This window comes from Aethalodelphis obliquidens, unplaced genomic scaffold (assembly GCF_003676395.1).
Source record: "Aethalodelphis obliquidens isolate GAN/ISIS:26980383/991018 unplaced genomic scaffold, ASM367639v1 scaffold8, whole genome shotgun sequence".
In the NCBI taxonomy this organism is placed as follows: domain Eukaryota; kingdom Metazoa; phylum Chordata; class Mammalia; order Artiodactyla; family Delphinidae; genus Aethalodelphis; species Aethalodelphis obliquidens.
Genome location: NW_020837952.1, coordinates 35,858,792 through 35,879,588, shown reverse-complemented (window position 1 = coordinate 35,879,588; position 20,797 = coordinate 35,858,792). Strand labels below are relative to the sequence as shown.

The window sequence follows — 20,797 nt, the reverse complement described above, 5'->3', positions numbered from 1 at the left end:
AAAAAAAAGGAAAAACCTATACATAGGGAAGAAATTAATTGGACTATTCAATCCCAGAGAGTAGTTACAATCAGTAGAACTGAAAATTCTTACTGAGATAAACGATAAATATGCTAATTATTAATAATATTAAATATTTTATAACCAAGTCTCACAATGGAGAGAAGAGTTAAGAATTAAATGCTTAAAATTCAAGGGGACAGGTAGCTTAAAATTATTTTGTTAGGGAGTTAAAATTGGACTAAAAGGGCTATGAGAACTATTGACGAAATTCAATTTATCTTCCTCATCATATAAGCAGCCGTTGAGCCCCTATGATATACCAGCACAATGCTGTTAGTCAATGGGGGAAAAAGAATTGCCTGCCCTTCTCCCTGTCACCTCTCCAGTCCTTCTTCCTGCTGCCTCCAACCTGTGGCTCCAGGAAAATCAAGTGTATCTGAGCTCAACTAATTGTCTAGGGCCATAGGGAAAGCATATGAAAGTGATCCTTCTTGGAATTACAGCTGGAGGCTGCTTGACATATGCCGGCCTCACAGCATACGGGAGACGCTGGGTTAAGCTGTAAGAACAGCGCTCCACGCCACCAGGCAGTAAATGGATTTCAGTTCCGCTTTAATTTCTAATGAACGGCCATGACTACGCCACACCCAGCAGCAGGAGGAGACGATCCTGCCGCATTGACAGCCTTTTTTAATGGCTGCCTTCCCGCTTATCACACCTCAGCCTGATTAAATTGTTATATAAAGAGAAATGTTTTTGCAATAAATATCTGTCGGGAATTTCAATCGGGTTCCAAGGCCAAAACGACAAACAAAAAAAGAATTGCCTGTCATCAAGAAACTTGTAGCGTAGAAGACAGAGAGACAATCACAAATTGTTAGCTGGAATTGAGTCTACATTGGGTAAGTAGGTTCTAACAGGAGCATGTACTTATTTCTAAAGGAGAGTAGTATTGAATGCCTTCGTTGAGGAAGTGATGCTGTATTTGTTGTGTTCTACAGACGGATGGGTGGTAAGGGGATTTTGGTTGAGCAAGCATCACAAGCAACGCTTGGAGTGAAGATATAACAGTAAATTCAGAAAACTGCAAAAATCTGGGTGAGGCTGTAGCAGAGGGCTTGTGGATGCAGGGTGGGGGACCCATCAAGACAGAGTTCTGGAGTAAGCAAGGGACGATCATGAAGGCTTCTGTGCCGAAAAGTGTCCAGTTCATGCTTTTAATCAGGCAATTACATATTCCTGAGTAAAGGTCTGTCACTTTTTCATCTGTCCCACCTCCAGACCTTTTTCTTATATGTAGAAAACTGCCCTTGATTGTAATCTTAGTGGGGCTCAGTAGCCCCTAAGTATCTCTTCTCTTCCCAGCCTCATAAAGCCAGGGTGGAGCTTATGGCAGGCTTAGCCAAGGAGAGGCATGTTCTTGGCTTAGAATTCATCTGCGGTGGCCCCCAGTGAAGGCTGTTGGTAAGACCCTCTGGTTCCAGTGATATTCAGCAGTAATGGCAATGCTTCCTGGCCAGATGATTTCTATCTAGTTTTTAAAAGCTTCCTTATCTTCTGCCTGTTTTCCAGGTTCACTCTTCCACCCTCTTCTCATTTATGTGATTCCACCTATCATTTTCAAAGAAACCCTTTTTTTGTTGAAACACCCGGAATTATTCTCTGGTATTTATAGCCAAGGAGTCTAGTAGAAAAAGATATCAATACCAGAAATCCATTATTGACATCAGATTGTTGGGAAATATTGGGGAATTCACATTGGTTATCTGCATAGCTTAGGTAAAAGGCAGTCAGAACCCTGAAATTATTCAGAGGTAAGAGTCTGGATGACAGTGACCCACAAAAATGGGACATGGGCCCTGTATAGTTACCGGAAATGACACATTTCCTGAGGGTAAGGCTTTGAAAAACCGTACAGTAAGTCCCCTACGTACAAACGAGTTCCTTCCAAGAGCACATTAGTAAGTCCAATTTGTTCATAAGTCCAACAAAGTTAGCCACTGATCTGGAAATAGAGGGCCACCCAAGAATTGGCATAGGGATTAGACAATAAGATACAGATGAGAAGGAGTGGTCATGATTCTCAGCCCCACCGAACCTCCTTTGTTTGCTGAAAGAGCCCCACACTACTTGATTTGTAAAGCAATTCCTTCCTTTTTGAAGATGCAACTAGTTCCTCAACTCAAGGCATTACCTTTAGGAGGGAATTTATTCTTTTCATGCCCCATTCCCCTTAACCTTCAATGATTCCCACCTATAATAAGAAGGGGCAACAGGATATCAATTAGAAAGTAAAATCTAGAGATGGAAATACTGTTATAAATGAACTACAGGAATTGCCTAACGTATATTGGCTAAAAATTGGAAAAGATGGATGGATTCTGAGGGTACTCAACCAAGGAGAGAGAATGATAACATTAGATAAAGCTGGATTAGTTATATGAGTGTACTTTCAGAGACTGTGGATCCATTAACATAGTTTAAGGAGCTGGGAGTCTGTTAGTTTGCTGAAACACCGCAAAATGGAACTCAACGGAAGCATACATTAAATGAAGTTGATTCCTTGGCATAGTATAGAAGCACAAAATAAAAATTTTCACAAAATGGAATTCTTATACTATATGATAAAATGGGTTTTTATCATGTATAATCCACCCATCCATCTTCACCAATTGAGACATATATTGGAGATGGGAATACCAGTATCTTTAAAAAGACTTTAGTGATGTCCCTGAATTGTTGGTGGAAGGCATAGCAATGAAAATTGATTCCCTGATTTCAGTGAGGAAGGGCAAATCTGGAGTGGAAGAGATAACGTAGTGTCATTTAACTACCAATGAGTAAAACAGATACATTTTCCATTAATAGATATCAGGATCAGTACAAAGTCAGAATAGTCTGATCCAAAAAGAACTTAACAGCCAATTGAGAATTAGATTTCTGGGAATGAAAGAGGTGTGAAGTCCTCTGTAGAGCTATTTGATTTGTGAAATTAATAACCCTCCAGAACTGCTCATCAGAGCCTTGAGTGTGTCATTATGACATATGATATGGAACTTCTGCCCTCCACTGAATTTTTAAAACATAGGTAAATCATGGACCTCGAGTCACCAGAATGAAAGAGAGGGCATCTTGTCTTAAATAAGTACTTTGCAATGATATCTCAAGTGTGTGCTACTATTTTTTTTTTTTAACCTAGTCTTCGCCTAAAAGAACCAGAGTTCGTTACCAAAGTAACTGTGCCCTGTGAAAGAAAACATGGTTTTGAAACACAACTAATTCCCAGGGACACAGGACACTTCTGCAGTCCACTACTGAGGGTATTTTGATGTTAAAATGACAAGTGGAGAAGCTACCTTTATCCTTCCCATATTTATTACCCAAGTTCTTGTACAGCTGGAATAGATGACTTCAAAATATGATGGATTCTTACATCAGCTCTGTAACCCATGCAAAAGGAACATTTTGATTGGAAATACCAAGTTGAAAATTGCAGAGCTTTCTACTCCTACAAAAATATTAAACTAATAGCAATAATGCTTCAATAAAAATCAGAAATATTAGTGCCATCTTTAGTGACTTAAAAGTGCAGGGCTAATGATCCTCAGCGGATTCTCATTTGTGTTTAGTAGTGGAAGGATAGTTTGAGAAGATAAAATTGGATTTTCCAAAGTTTAATTAGATGGCAACTTCTGTTGCAACTGCTGTTCCATATGGGGTCCAAATCATTATAGCTCTTAGTACTTTGTATAAAGCAACTGATCTGAATAATGTCTTTCTCCTCTATTCCAATAAACAAAATTACTAGAAGCAGTCTGTTTTATTTCACCAGACAGGAACAGTAATATAATTTTGCCATACTGTTTCTGGATTGTGTTAACTCCTTGGCTTTGTACCACATTATAGTCTGCAGAAATACCATCTCACAGAACATCATGTGATACAACCTAGAGGGTAAACTTTATTAGCTAGATACATTAATTAGACACTTGAATGCCAGCACATTGGAGCCAAATACAATGGAAGAATATAGGGCTGTCAAGTTATTGATTTATTTTAAAGGTTAAGAGGTCTAAGGAAAGTTGGGCTAGCTCTCTAAAGTGAAGACAGCTTGCTGAACCATGTCTCTATGGCCACTAGGAACATGAATAGTCTCTTTGAATTTTGGAGGCCACATGTTACTGCATGTGAGTCTCGTGCTGAGAAGCTGTAAGATTTGAGTTTGTCCCATGGCAAGAGAAGGCTCTCCAGACAGCAGAGGTCACAGTGATCCTGCTACTTATCACTCATCAGATTAAATGATATTTAAAGGGTTCATAGTAGGTCAGGTTGCTATATGTAGTGTGTGGTAAGCCTTAGTAAGAGAATTAAAACCCTAGCTTTCCAAAGCAAGGATATGCTTATATTTAGCAAATAACTACTATCCTTTTAAGAAACTGGACCCAAGGGGAAGCTAAACAACAATTTGACGTTAACTACTCATAAACCTAGTATTACCTGATCTATCTAGCCTAATCTCAATTGCTCAGCAGTGCTGATTCATCAAGTACACGGGGGCTCATGGGGGCCTTCTCTATGACCAGCTGACTAAGAAGAGTATAAATACAATTATAATTATATAAATTATAATCAAAATTATACGATTTGTAGGAAGAAATTGAGAGTGAAATGCTGCAACAGTATAGGACTGATTAGGATGCCCTGGAAGGCAGTTCGATAAGAAGCTAAGGAGAACAAGAATCCATATTTGACTCAATGGATCTCCTCAACATACTGGAGACATTATGAGTCTAATTCTCACTATTCTGATGAAATGCCTTCTTGTAAGAGACCTCTTCTGAAGTGCTTTGGAGGCGAGCTTTAAACTAATTGGCTTTCAAGTTGCTCACTTCCTGTTATCTTAGTATCCTCTGAAAGCCAATAGTGCTAAGGTGGAACATTTGTAGAAATGGAGGGAGCTTGAGAAGCTGGAGGAGAACAATCCTAGAGCATATTGGTTCTGGATGGTTGGTAACACAGCTCACCCAAGAATCACAGAGATATTTTTATTTTTATTTTTTGATTAGGTATTCAAAGTCTTCTTGTAGAGTCTTGGAGGAACCGGCACCAGAGAGAGTCATAAATATCAAAATTGAATCAAAACATAAATAGCTTATAAGTGACAGGGTGTGCTACTAGTTTCAGATAAATTTTGGACAGCATAGCCTCAGGATGCTTCATATACAAAGGCTAAACTATGCATGGAAGGTTATTTGCTATTTACTCACAACCAAAAAAATTCATGTTAGCAGTTTTAATAAAAAAATCAAAGTTATAAAAAGTACACTAAGAAGAATATGTGTTGACTTTTTCAATTTATTCCCAATATGTGTGTGTATGTGTGTAATATATATATAAAAGAGAGACAGAATACCTGATCCTTAGCTGACAAGTGCTATTGATTCTCATAGATCTTCTAATAAGATTACTAGTGCTTCTTCTTAAGTATCAAAATTCAGCAAAGCACCATCAGCTATGTGAGGAATGTTTCCAATGTGAAATACCTCTATAGGTCAAATCAAGCCAAGAAAAAAAAAAGATATCGAGGGAAATAAAATTCTTGCAGGGAGCAGAAAAAAACTCACAATACTATCAAAACCTTGTAGTTTTTAGTCTCGTTTTGAAGAGATTAAAAGAGAAGGTAGTAATTACATAAAATAAAAGAATGCTTTAGGAAGGGAACAACCAGAGAATGTTTCCAAAGTAAATACATGAAGTATGATATAGAAATTTTAAAGAAGACAAAATTAAGGAAATCTGTTGGAAAGCATAAAAATCTTTTGATAATGGAAACAGAAAAGAAGAGATCAAAGATTTAGACAGTGTAAGAAGGACGTGCACCATCTAAGACTTTCAAAAAGAGAAAATAGAAAAAAATGGATGGACCATATGGACGTGAATTTCTAGATTGAAAGGACTCCCTGGGTACTCAGTGAGTGAGTGAAATACACCCTCTCAAGACATATTGTAATAGTTCAGAAATTGAAGATGAAAGGAAAATCTCAAAAGTTTAATGAGAGCAAAAAAGGTCACATTCTAAAAACTGAAAATTAAAATTTTATTAACCTTTTCTATTTCAACTCAAGAAGCAACAAGACAGTCACTTTCTTGAGTATCTTCAAAATTTGGAAGGACCATTATTTCAAATTAGAATTGTATCTAGTCGAAATATCAGTTAAGCGGATGGGCTGAGTAAACACATTTTTATAAACGTGACTTCACACACACACAAAAAAAGAGAGGTAACTCACGTGCACAGGAAGTGATCAGAAGCTGTGTTCCCCCAATGCTGTGGAGTTAACCAAGAAAGAAGAGAACACAAGATTCAGAAAGGAACAAGGGATCTAACCCAGGAGATGGCTGAAGGAAGTCCAGGACCACAACAATCTCACTGGACCAGAAACCAAGGATTCTATTATTCATAAGTGTACTTTAAAAGACAGTACTTTGTCAGAGACAGCTGATTTTGTTGTTTGTTTTTTTTCTTTGACATATTGTTGATTTACTATGTTGTGTTAGTTTCAGAGGTATAGCAAAGTGATTCAGTTATACATACATATATCTATTCTTTTCCATTATAGATTATAAGATATTGAATTTGCATTAGTTTTGACACCTTAGGTAAGCTTAGTTAACATTTGAAGAAATCTTATAATGGAGACTCACTTCATGAATTTTTTAAATATTTGGTGCAAAATAAAGGCCTGTTATGTAACATACAGTTGAACTTATTTTCATCAAACTTAACACCTCTTTGTAGGTTGTAGGAGAAGATTCCTATAGCCCTCATTAATTATGAGTCAACTGAAATGTACCACAAAGAACTTAAAAATTGTCATTTACCAAATTTGCTTAGGTTGGTTTACAACAGCAAGCAAACTAGATTGAAGTAGGAGGATATGGAATTCCAGAAGAAATATCTCCCAGGAGAAAAAAGTGAACTTAATATTTCTGTTTTTTTTTATGAACACTTTTACCATGTTCTAGATGCTTTAAAAATACTAACTCATTTAATTTTCATAACAATCTTATGAGGCAGTATTATTACTATGATTATTTATATTATTGTTATCCTTAATTTACAGATGAGAAGACTAAGGCAAAGATAAATAATTGTTTAATATTTCACAGCTAGTAAATAAGACAGATTTATTCAAGCCCAAGCAGATCTGACTTTTAACCAGCACACTATGTTACCCTACCCTCTGGGTGCAAAATATTTCCAAAATGGTTTTATAATTCTGTTTGAGAAATAATTCTGTTTCGGAAAATATTAGTGACATAGATATATATGTATACAGAACGTCACATATATATGTATGTGTATATATATATGTATATATATATATGGCAAATAAGTGCAATACAATGAAGGAATTAAACTAATTTTGCACTGTTTTCTTCAGCAGTAAACAATATTTATATTATGTAATAACATGCAGTAAATATTTAATCAAAGTTTGTGGTATACATACATTAGGAGTTATTGAAAGGAATAATGGTTGCAGGTGGGGTAGGAGTGGGAATGAGCAAATGTGCTAAATCTTTATCTAATTCGGGGGGGTAGGGAAGGGAGGTCCAAGAGGGAGGAGTTATATGTATACATATAACTGATTCACTTCATTGTACAGCAGAAACTAGCACAACATTGTAAAGCAATTATACTCCAATAATAAAAATAAAAGAAAATAGTTGATGTTTAAAATTGATAAGTTAAACAAAAAGTACAAGCAAGGATATTGAAGTAAATATTAAAAGAAATCCAGAATAGAGTTGAAAACAATGGCCTCTTGGGAGCAGGACTTACACCAAAGTGTGGGGTGGGGGACTGCTTGGTGCATTACCAGTTTTGTAGTAATTTTGACCTTTTAAATGTGTCATTGCTATATTTTAAATGTATTATTTTGAAAACATTTAAATACACATGTATATGCATGTGTGTCAGCTATATATTTTAGTGGATTCCTTTTATATTTTTAAATTTTTTGACAGAATTTAGTTAAACAGGCTAAAATTGATCTATGAAGAGAAAATTATTTCTCTTAGTAAACGTATAGTCAGTTGGACATAAACATAGGTCCTGGGAGCACCTAACAGTCCAACTATTGCTAACATAGAATCATCAGATACATATGCCAACAAATTTGAAATCCTACTAGAGTTTCGTGTCTTTTATACCTTTATGCATCGCCTTTTTTTAAATGTCAACGATCTTTAGGAATGCAACAAGACAAATTCCCCAGTCTAAGACAGTTTAGCAAAGCATCCTCCCTTTTACTAAGAAGTAGAAGCAAGATAAGCAGACAGGAAACATCAAAATGTACTAACAGAAGTAAAAGAGGTTAAGCCACCAAGACTTTAACTCCATCTCAAGTTTCTAGGACTTTTCTCAGGAAGGCCAAGATACCAACTATCACATTCTCTGCTGAAAGAAATTTCTGGGCCTTCTGACATGTTCACCGTCATTATCTTCTTTGATTTTCAAACAACGCTTCATAGTAGTCAGAACAGGTGCATTATGGGTAGACTTAGGCTTACGATGGTTAAATAACCTGTGCCCACATAAACAGCTAGTAAGATGCAACAGGAAGACTCTAACTCACATTTTTTTACCATATTTTGAAGGTTCTTCACTATATTCCTATTCACATAGTAGTTATGCTGATCAAAAAAATCATAATTATCAAAATGATACATGTGCCTTATGCGTTTATTTGTTCATTTGCTTATTTGGTAAATAGTTATTGGATACCTACCATGTCCAAAGCCCCAGGGACTTCTAAAATATTAGTCTGTCATTAGAAGGACAATTTCAAAGCCACATCGTTACATATTAGGCTTCATTTTTCCCTCTTAGCAGAGTCAGATAAGACTGGGCAGAGTCTTCCATTAATTCTTATAACAACTAGCATGACTCAGAGGTTCGCACCATTGTCTTAATTTAATTTATTGAACTTCCACTTAAGCAGTCCTAATGAAGAGTTAAGTCCCCATCCTTCAGGAATCAGTAATCAAAGAAGGGTAGATTGAATTGTAATGGGAAAAATTAAGACATAGACAAACAGAGATTATACTAACAGCAGAAGACATCCTATATTTTAGTCTGGAAACAATGATACCAAACCTGGCAAGCATTGTAGATGATCATTTTAATTTATATCATGTCTCCCAGCGTCCTTAAAATGTGATTGCTATCATATGCTCACAAAATGAGAAGGAAGAGTTGAGAATGATTTCCAGATTTCTGGTTTAGGAGACTGAATAAGATGATATAGCATCACTCAAAAGTATAAAGTGACAAGAGCAGTTAAAGGGAGATAGTGAATTTCATTTTAGATATATGGCTGTGAGACCTGCAACAGGAGATGTCTAGAAAGCAAGTGGATACACACATTGGAGTGCTGTTTTTCTTCCGTAGGCTAGATTGAAGAAAGAGCCTCAGGAGTCATCATAATAAAGGGAATGGTTAAAACCTTGGAATCGTTTAAAAATCTTTGAGATCTTAGAATCTCAAAGAGACTTAAATGCTAGAAAAGCTTTTTAAAAAACTGTTAGAGGAAACAGAGAGCTTCAGAACATAGATAGAGAGAAGTCACAAAGAAAGGGGAGGAAAAACTAGGAGAGAATGTAGTCCAAGAAACATTTTATTAAAGGGGTGGGTCTGCATTGCCAAAAGTCACAAGTCAAGTAGGCGAAACACTAAAAGACTTCAACAGATTAGTAAATATGAAGGTTATTGCTTTTTTGTTGTTGTTGTTAGAGCAATGTGAGGGAAGCAGAGGGATTAGAAACCTTATTTTGACGGGTGAATCATGGGTGGAATGGTGAATAAGAAACAGAAATTGGAGGCAGCCAATGTACAACTAATTTTCCTACAATGGACACATAGCAAAATTTGTGTAATAGAATTAAGAAATGACTAAAATAAGTTTGGCTAAAAAAGAAAATTAAGAAATAAGAGAGTAGCTAAAGCGGGCCGTGCAGATTCAGACATCATCTGTTGTTTTATACTGAGGGTTTAGAAAAAGAAGAAAGAGAAAAGGAAAAGTGCAGTAGAGAGAGGAGATCATTGTTGTGACAAAAGCAAATTAACACTTGATTTTTTCCTTAAAATATGATAGAAGTGTACCTGTTGGGCTACTAAGAGATCATGTCTGAATTTGATCTTAAGCTATCAAGGCCTTGAAAATTAAAGGTATTTTTCAGTTGAAAGTGTAGGGCTAATGCTACAGAAAGGCTAACATTTCCTAATCATTTACAACAAATTAGGGCCAACCTTGCGAGGTAGTCCAGCAGTATGTTTTTTTTGTTTTTGTTTTTGTTTTTTTGCGGTACGCGGGCCTCTCACTGTTGTGGCCTCTCCCGTTGCGGAGCACAGGCTCCGGACGCGCAGGCTCAGCGGCCACGGCTCACGGGCCTAGCCGCTCCGCGGCATGTGGGATCTTCCCGGACCGGGGCACGAACCCGTGTCCCCTGTATCGGCAGGCGGACTCTCAACCACTGCGCCACCAGGGAAGCCCCCAGCAGTATGTTGTAGATGACAAAACTGTGTTTAGGAGAAAAGAAGTAAGTGGTTCAGAAAAAATTTTTTGAGTCCAGTGCTCTCCCCTCTTCACTGTGTTCTATCTTTGATAATATTTATGTGGGCAGTGTTGAATGAGTGATATCAATACAACTCCCTTTTCCCAGAATACGATAGATTTTGAAAAACAAAATGATTACAATCAATCAGCAGGGTAATATCTGAAAATGAGATTTTCAAAACTTTTTGTCTTTCCTTAAGAGGCATACCATTTTTTTCCCTCAAATTACAAGAACTGGAAGACATATTATCCTAAACTTGTATGTTAAAGAAAAACAAAAAACAAAACAGTGCAGCAGAATGTCCTATAATGGCCTAAATGCAGAACATCTTTTATAATGCAGGAAAGAAAAATCTCATTTTAATAATTATTTGGAATAAAGCTTCCACTATGAAATAGAGACACAAAAATTATTTCTATAAAACAATTATTTCTATACACCATATTTAGTGCCAACATCAGGTAGAGCTTTCCTAATTTCACTTTTAAATTTTTCAAATACATTTTTTATCTTTTACCCCTTGACCAAAAACAATATATCTAAATGTAATCCCAGCATCTGTTTTATACAAAAAAATGAATAAAATATTTCCATATAAACAGAAAACATTGGTCTTTATGTCTTTGTATCCAATTTTTTAAAAAGATCATCTAGAGAAAAATGCTTTAAAATCTTTTTGTTGTAGTTGAAATCAAAACTGCTTTTAGTTTCTTGCTGTTAGATCAGGTCTCCAGATCAGTGCATTACAATATCTTTGGGACTGTGAACTCAGAATGAAAGTTGCACTGAATTTTGTTATAGGTTCTTGAGATTAAAGTCAGAATTTCCTGTGCTGGGCTATCTAGGTACTGAGGTGCTGTGGTTGTTGGAGGGGTTAAAGCTGGAGCCATGGATGCATATATATTAGGGAGGATTCACCAAAACACGACAGTGGAGCCTGGGTCAATCCATTACTTTGAATGAGCAGTGACCAATAGAAAGGGACGAGGAAGATCCAAGAAAACTGAGGTAAGCGGTGTTCTGAAGCTCTGTCAAAGTGGAAACAATAGATCAAAGGTGTTCATGGTGACTGGTCAGAGGAGGTTTTCTTTTTTCTCGTAGGAGGCTAGACAGCATAAAATAAAAACAAATTCTTCTAGTCAAAGTTTTTTTTTTTTTTCTTAACTGATTTTAGCAAACTTCAGATCCAGACACAGGACTCAGCGATACATTCCTGGACAGCAAGGTAAACTATTTTACGCTTTTCAAAACTCTTAAAGTTAAGAATTCAAAGTTATGATTCATCAGAGGCAGGGTTACTGCTTCAATAACTAAAGCAAATCCCTATTCTGAAAAAAAAAATAATGTTTTAATGTGTCTCTGTTGGAAGATGACCAGAGCAGTATTCTGCAATCGCAAGAAATTTGACAGCTTGCAGAAGCTGCCCTGTGCTTGTCATTTCCCTCGATTTAGGGCAAAATTGAAAGATCAGCATTTCTAAATGATGCTGATTTTATCTCTTCCTAAGGAATCAGTGAAATTTATTTGGTCTTTATTACCAAGTGTTTGAACTAAATGTACATTGATAAGAACGTTATTGTTATATAGATACATATTATTTTCCTGTTGGGATAGTTCTTTGTTCCCATAACCTTGTTGAAACTCAACGGGGAGGATTTATGTCTTTTAAATGTATCACATATCAGTAAGTGTTAACCTTTGCTCTGTTAGCATCCATACTGAAAATATGGAGATCCACCTGTATCCTGAGCATGTTCTTTGTTTTGTTTCTTATCAACCATAGTAACACTGCTTACTTATGTAAGTGTGATATATATCTGTATCAACATCTATAGCTATATCTATATAGAGAGTTTCATAATCCAAATTTCTTGGCTAAACAACTTGATCCTCTACTTAAAATATTAGAAGTCTTTCCCTAAACCCCCAAAATAAAACTTACCTGAGAAGTTGAGCAACAGAGCAAGAGATTAATCACACATTTTTCTTCAAATCCTAAAATTTTCCTTCACAAAAAGTTGCTAAAATGTTCTTTGATCTCTCTATTTCTTTGGTTGAAGGGCCAAAGAGCCTGGGAAATCTCATCCAGATGTTCTGCTCATTTAGGAGTAAAAGTGAAAACATATGCCAACTTCTTAGGAACAACATAGACTCTAAATTTGAGTTATTAAAAGGTCACTTTTTTGTACTCGTGTGTTCAACTCTGGATTTCAGTTAACTTCCTTGCATTAAATAGCTTGAAATGGAAAAGCACTTAAGAGTTCCTAAAATTTGCTTTTTCTTTCTTGGTTTTCATTGTGATTGGGTTAAAACCAGAAAGTTACAAGTTGGTGAGTCAGTTTCAGTGTTTGCAAAAATGCTTTGCAGATAGTGCCCACTAAATAGATGGGTATTCGTTGATAAATATGCATAAAATGCTGACATGTCTTTACCTCCCCACCCACCTTGAAGAAGCAATGTTTATGGATCATTTTGGTGCACGCAGTTATCTAAAGGTCAAGATCGTTAAACATCTGACAATTGTATCCCTTACTCTAGGTACTAAAATGGCAACCACAATCTGTTTCATCATCTGGGTGTTATTCATAACAGATACTGTATGGACTCGAAGTGTGAGACAGGTTTATGAGGCAAATGATCCAGAGGACTGGATGATGCATGACTTCCATTGTCCCAGGGAATGTTTCTGTCCCCCCAGTTTCCCTACCGCTTTGTACTGTGAAAACCGGGCTCTCAAAGCAATCCCTGCTATACCATCAAGGATCTGGTATCTTTATCTTGAAAACAACCTGATAGAAACCATTCCTGAGAAGCCATTCGAGAATGCCACCCAGCTGAGATGGATAAATCTAAACAAGAACAAAATAACCAACTATGGAATTGAAAAAGGAGCCCTGAGCCAACTGAAGAAGCTGCTTTTCTTATTTCTGGAAGATAATGAGCTAGAGGAGGTACCTTCTCCATTGCCAAGAAGTTTAGAACAATTACAATTAGCTAGAAACAAGGTGTCCAGAATTCCTCAAGGGACCTTTAGCAATCTGGAGAACCTGACCCTTCTTGACCTGCAGCACAATAAACTATTAGACAATGCCTTTCAAAGAGACACCTTTAAAGGACTCAAGAACCTCATGCAGCTAAATATGGCTAAGAACTCCCTGAGGAATATGCCACCAAGATTACCAGCCAACACTATGCAGCTGTTTTTAGACAACAATTCCATTGAAGGAATACCAGAAAATTATTTTAATGTGATTCCTAAAGTGGCCTTCCTGAGACTCAACCACAACAAATTATCAGATGCTGGCCTCCCTTCTAGTGGTTTTAATGTATCATCAATTCTAGATCTTCAACTGTCTCACAATCAACTCACAAAGGTCCCCAAAATCAGTGCTCATCTGCAGCACCTTCACCTCGATCATAACAAAATTAAAAGTAAGTAACCATCAGGGTGTGTCTTTGACTAAGATATTCATGGTTATTAAATTTATTCTATATCTTCTTTAAGAATATCAATAATGTTCATTTTCTCTCCAGCTCTCATGCCCTTAGATATTTTTTTAGTGTATTTTCAAGTTTTGTCTATTCACAGACAGTGTCGATGAACCAAGAAGTTCAAATGTTCAAATTGCAAATTGAAAAGTGGATTTTAGTAATCTACAGAGGGCTATTACCTGTTGGAGAAACTAAATGTCTCTATCTTCTTTTACTCTGAGGAGATTCTGATATTTCTGCCTCGGTGGGCAGACTTATTGAAGAAAGTGTACCCCAGCCACAAGCAACCTCATGAATAGTAATAGAAGGAATATGATTTAGGAGGTATCAGGAAGGGACCTCTGTCCTGAAACCTACAGGACAGCTGATGCCTACAATCACCCTAGTTAGAATGTCTGCTTTAGATCAGTGGGTTTCTCAAACTTTGGAGTACACAAATGGATGGCCCCATCACAGAGCTTCTGGTTGAGTAGGTCTGGTGGGACCTGAGACTTTTCATTTCTAGCAAGTTTCCTAGGGATGCTGAGATTGATGTTCTGGGGACCATACATGGGAAACCAATATTGTACTTTAAGGCTTTGCTCAATTGAAATTGAAATAAATTCCCTGGAAGTTGGCAACTCCTTAGGACTAATGGCAGTCAACAAGGTAGAATATACACTCCTTTCCTGAAAATAGCTTTTTTTTTAAACATCCTTATTGGAGTACAATTGCTTTACAGTGTTGTGTTAGTTTCTGCTGTATAACAAAGTGAATCAGCTATATGTATACATATATCCCCATATCCCCTCCCTCTTGCGTCTCCCTCCCACCCTCCTTATCCCACCCCTCTAGGTGGTCGCAAAGCACCGAGCTGATCTCCCTGTGCCATGCGGCTGCTTCCCACTATCTATCTATTTTACATTTGGTAGTGTATATATGTCAATGCTACTCTCTCACTTCGTCCCAGCGTACCCTTCCCCCTCCCCGTGTGAGAGATGAGTGCAAAGTGTCTTGGAGGCAGAGGTGCCATGAAGGGAACAAGTGGTTATAGAAAGAAGGGGCTGGAGACGTTACAGGCAAACTTAGCATCTTCACAATTATGCCTGAGACCAGGATGACTCAGGTGTAGATGCAGACGATATCTTGGTCCAGCTACAGGGGATGATACCAGCCTGGCAAGTATCCATGCATGCTCCACCCTAGCACAAGCCCTTTGGAAAGCTAATCTTGAAGAGGTTTCTGAACAACCTTATAAAATACATCCCTAAAATGAGAATCAATTGGATAGTTTGCAGGAAAATGACACAGATAATTGTCAGAAGGTTGTGCTGCCTGCTTATTACTCACTAAACTTTTCATTAAGCAAATAATTACATAAACATCCAACCTATAAGAATAGACTATTTTGCACTGGGTACTCTTCAGTTTTTCAGTATTTTTTGGTTTTTTTCTAACAGCATACTTAAGCATAAAATCCAGGAACTCATGAGCAGGCTGCTCCCACCGCAGTGAGTTTTTTCCATGGTGATGAGACACATTGTTTAATATTGTAGTTAAAGCAAAAGATGCAACAGAAAAAAAAATGTTAATAGCTGAATCTGTGCACTGAACCCAATAGTACAGCAGCTAATATCAACCTAAATAAATGTAATTTTTTTTCCTGATGAAAGTTCTGTGCTTCTACAGGTGCATTCCTTACCTGACAGCAAAAGTCCCATAGACATTTGATGTAGGAAGTTAATTTAAAGGGATTCCACATAGAGCACATTTGTGAATTGGGAATTCCCCTGAAGTGGGAACTTGAGAATGAGAGTGTTCAGGAGTGAGATAGCAAAATTCAACACATAGTTGGGCACCTATGCTAGGTACTTACATAGTTTTACAAAGTTACACAAAGAAGAGGACTCTGTTCTTCCTCCACTTTTATTTTAGAGCGTTTTTTTCAAAGTTTTCTCATATATTTCTATTTTCCAATCATTCTCATACCTTAATGTGCATCAGAATCACCTGGAGGGCTTATAAAACACAGGCTGCTGGGCTTCAGCCTCTGGGTTTCCCACCTAACAGGTATGGGGTGGGGTCTAACCACGCAGTTCTCAGGTAGTATGGACGCTGCTGGTCCAGGGACCACACTTTAAGAACCACAAATTAATCACCAAAAGAACCTTGTGTGCTATTATTAGGAATTTCTGAAGAAAGAAAAACTGAGGCTCAACTAAGTGAGGCTATTTTTCCAAGGACAAAGGATAAGTATAATAGCCAGGACCTGAACCTAAGGTTTCCCATATTAGGTGTTTTTTCCCCCACTCCAACGTTATTATCATAGCACATTTTTCTTCAATGCCTAGAATATGAGACTTAAGACAAATTTCTATCAATAGAGGTAAAAATCGTTTTCACAGCAACAACATCAACAAAGAGAAATTGATTTACTTGCTGCTTAATGTAGATATCAAGCATGGTCATTTCTATATTCCAAGAAAAGAAATGGAAAAGAAGAATTTCCCTGGCAAGAGTTCTTGGCTCACCATTATATCACAATGCATTATAATAACTGCTAAAGTACTTACTTCTTCTTACCTCATAATCTAGTCTAGTTGTTAATGAAGTGGTTGCCAAGAAACATACCTCTTATATGAAGAGTTCTCAGAATTTATAGGACAGTGAACTTTTCTTGTCCAAAATGATGGAAATACTTATTTCTTCTGAACACCTTAGGGGGCTTTAAATTTGACAAAAATGTTATCTATTCGAACAAGTTACTTCTTGGTACTCTCAGAAACATTATAATTAATTTATGAAAATATAATTAAATTTAGAATGCTTGTTTTTACATTCTATTTATTCACACATGCATGGGTTATGGGTCATGAGGGTGATAAGGATAGGAGATAACACATCAGAAAGGACATAATCTCTCCAGCAGGCAAGGGACCCTGTGTAGTAGGAAAGGGATGAGGCTGGGACTCCGCTCTGCCTCTTACTTGCTGGAATACCTGGTGCACATTGCCTTACCCGTCTGAACCACTCTTTCAGCAATGCCCAGGTGGGGAGAATAATAATGTTGCCCAATACAGGTTGTGTCATGATAAGGTTATAATATATGTAAGAAAAAATACCTTGATGAATATAAATCTGCTATACAGAGTCATTATTTTTAGCAAGTTGAATTCACAAAATGGCATAAGATCAGAACAAAGCACCCTCACTGTAAGCATAAAATCCTTCAGAACAAGTCAGTGTGCACAAAAGGAAGGTCATTGCCAAAGTTAGTTGGGTCTTATCTTCTAAGGGAAGATCTCTTCCTCAAAACAGTTTCAAAATAGGATTTAAGAGTACATGAATTCATGGTTGAGATCAGCTATTATGCACACTTGTCAGAATTTCGCTGGTTTAAGAGGCTTTCTCTCCTGAATGCTCCTAACTTCAGTATAGACATTGATGCCAAGGGCTCTGATCCAAGGCAGGTGCATGATTTCTCACATCTTAACCATATGAAAAGGCTGACGGGATAGTTCCTGGTTTGAATTTTTGTAATTCAGTTCTTGGCAAATGTTTCCTTTCCAATTAAATACACTTAAGTATGGAGATTCAAGGTTGTTTTCTGCAAATATCACATATGTAAAGTTATATTAATTGCACTTTATAAAAAACTTATCATCATGTACTACTAGTTTGAATGTTTGCATTTTTTTAAGGTAACTTTCAAGCACCTTCTCTAATAATAGACTGGCTTTCTTCCTTTGCATCCATACTCCTCCATTCCACCATGCACCTACCCATTCTTTCAGTACCAACTCTGAACCATTGTTTCCACCTCTAATGCCCCAATACTACCTTTCTCATTCTACAGTAATCAAATCATGCCTTATCTGGCTTGCTAAAGGAATAAGACAAGTGATATATCTTATACACCTTTTTTCCATCACAACTTTTAACAATATGTCCTTTCTAGTGCTCTGTATTAAGCATAGCAAAGTATGGACTGAGATGACTATGTGTACGTTGCACATTTTTTCAGGGTTACTTCTATAAAACAGATATGCATAACTTCCAGCTTACACGAAAAGGGTTTGTCTCTCTGCCACTTTCATAGACCAGGCCACTAGACCCTCCATAGGACTGTTATAATAGCTCTTGGTCTTCCCATCCTTAGTCTCTTGTATTCCAGTTCATTTATTCACGCTTTCTTTGTCTCCGTAGATGTGAATGTCTCTGTAATATGTCCTACCACTCCTATCACATTGCCTGCGGAACACGATTCCTTCAGTTATGGACCTCATCTTCGCTACCTCCGTCTGGATGGAAATGAAATCAAACCACCAATCCCAATGGATTTAATGACCTGCTTCAGGCTCCTTCAGGCTGTCATTATTTAAACATGTCTTCAACAATCTAAAATTCATTTAATGAGTTCATATTTCTGACCTGAAATTTGGTTGCCATTCATAGGTTTAAGATAAAAATCACTTTTCTAATTGCTTATGGCCACCATTTTTATTTGTATAGCTTACTTTTTTTCTATTCAAAGTTGCTTTTCCCCATGATATGTAGCACAGACTGCTTTTCTTTAATTAGTAAAACAGACACAGAGTTAAGATAGTTTATCAGCTCAAAGATAGTTCCTTTTTGTCTCTCTCACAGCTTATTAATACCAAATAATACAAATACATTGTGATTCAATAGGAAGGATATATTTGTTTGCAAATGTTCAAAATTGCTTATGCAGATATTATATTCACAGTATAAACACAACATCTAACAGGAGGTAGGAATTTCTAGAGAAAATGAAAAAATGAGATATTTCTTTATCATAATTATAAAGAAATAATTAAATTCAGATTGTTAAGTAACATTTGTAAGTATAAGTCTGGTACTTAGCTCAAGAATGGGTATGAGGGCTTCCCTGGTGGCGCAGTGGTTGAGAGGCCACAACAGTGAGAGGCCCGCGTACTGCAAAAAAAAAAAAAAAAAAAGAATGGGTATGAAATGCATCGGATACTTTGTAACAAGAAAATTCTAGTCATTTAATGTCAAATAACAGAGCAATAGTCATTTTTAGTTCATTATACCTATTTCTTAAATCTGCTGTTCTTAGATATAGTACAGTGTACTCTAGTAATTAAAGTTCTACATTTATTGTAACACATTTCTGACAGAATCTTAGTGTTTTAACACTTGAAATCCACTTGAATTGCAAATTGTTCAGTCTTATATTTGCCAGTGCTTTTTGGATTTCTGAAATAAAAAGAGTGAATGCTTTCCAACAAAACAGAAGTAAAATATTTATTTCAGGAGGCTTATTCACAAGTCTTATTAAGAATATATTTTTAATAAAAAGTGTTATAGTAACAATTAGTTCCATTTTTCTAGCATGAGTACATTAAAATATATTTTCTCCTACCCGTTTTCCTTTTATCCAGTGAACACAAGAAAAAATTTATATTCTAATCACTTGACATAATATACCTGTTTCTCATGAGTCAAAAACAAAACAAAACAGGATTTTGTTAAGTAACAAAGTACAGTTTTCTTATATTTCTGATTTTGTTAGGTATATGTTATTAACAATAAATATTCCATGCTGATTAATACATCTATTTATATATATTTTTCCAGACATTATTCTGAAAAATTCTATAAATATATTTCCTTGGAAAAAGGATCATATACATTTGTGAATCACCACATTAATGAAAGCCCAACATGTTACTTTAATCCAAGGCTTCTCAGAAAATTAATATGTTACTTTGTTAAGTGAATTCCCAAGAAGAAAAAATAATGTGCAGGATTGCCTATGTATTTTCATACCAAAATTTATTTGGGGGTGGGAGGAAAGAACAATGAACATACATTGAACAGTTTTTTAATGCTGGCTGAAGGCAAGACATTAAGAAAAAGAATAAGTTTAAAATACTTCAAAGCACGTAAAGAAAATTATGAAAATAATGTCATATAAAATTATGTCATAAAAATACAGGTAATCAGATATTGTTAGGCTGGGGGAAAAGAATATGTTAACAGAAACATAATAACTTTAAATATTTGAAAACTTGCTATGTGAAAAGGGGGATGACACATATTCCAGGAAGCTCCAAAATGAAAGTAAGTAGAACATATGAGTGAAATTTATAAGGAGCCATATTTCATAGCTAGCTAAGGAAGAATTTTCTAATATTTGATCAGAGTCACCCAGCGATGGAAGCAGCTTTTCCTAAGGTACAGTTACCTACCACTGAAACTGTTCAGAGAGACAATTCAAGAGAAAGGATATAGCACAGGGAATTATACCCATTACCTTGTAATAACCTATAATGGAATATAATCTGCAAAAATACTGAATCACTATGCTGTACACCTGAAACTAACACAATATTATAAATCAGCTATACTTCAATTAAAAAAAATGAGAGAAAGGATGTGAAAAGAATTCCTGATCTGAAAGCAAAATTGTAAAATATTCTTTCTAGACCTTTTCAACTCTAAGAATTTTCAGCCTTCCTTTTTTTCTTTCTGTCTTTCCTTCCTGTCTTTTTTCTTTATTTCATAAAATATATATTGAGTGCCATATATATAATAGACCAGGGGTCCCCAGCTGGTCCTTGGCCTGTTAGGAACGGGGCCGCACAGCATGAGGTGAGCGGCGGTGAGTGAGCGAAGCTTCATCCTCCACTCCCTATCGCTCATATTACCTCCT

At 36.4% G+C, this 20,797-nt stretch overlaps 1 protein-coding gene across 1 annotated transcript; it reads left to right on the top strand.

Moving 5' to 3' along the window:
- Nucleotides 1–448: 448 nt before the first annotated feature.
- Nucleotides 449–19,366, top strand: KERA (keratocan). The gene is made up of 4 exons (XM_027107171.1): nucleotides 449–905; nucleotides 11,801–11,851; nucleotides 13,165–14,058; nucleotides 18,304–19,366. The coding sequence occupies exons 3-4, from the start codon at nucleotides 13,173–13,175 to the stop codon at nucleotides 18,477–18,479; spliced, it is 1,062 nt and encodes a 353-aa protein (XP_026962972.1). The 5' UTR covers nucleotides 449–905; nucleotides 11,801–11,851; nucleotides 13,165–13,172; the 3' UTR covers nucleotides 18,480–19,366.
- The last annotated feature ends 1,431 nt before the right edge of the window (nucleotides 19,367–20,797 follow it).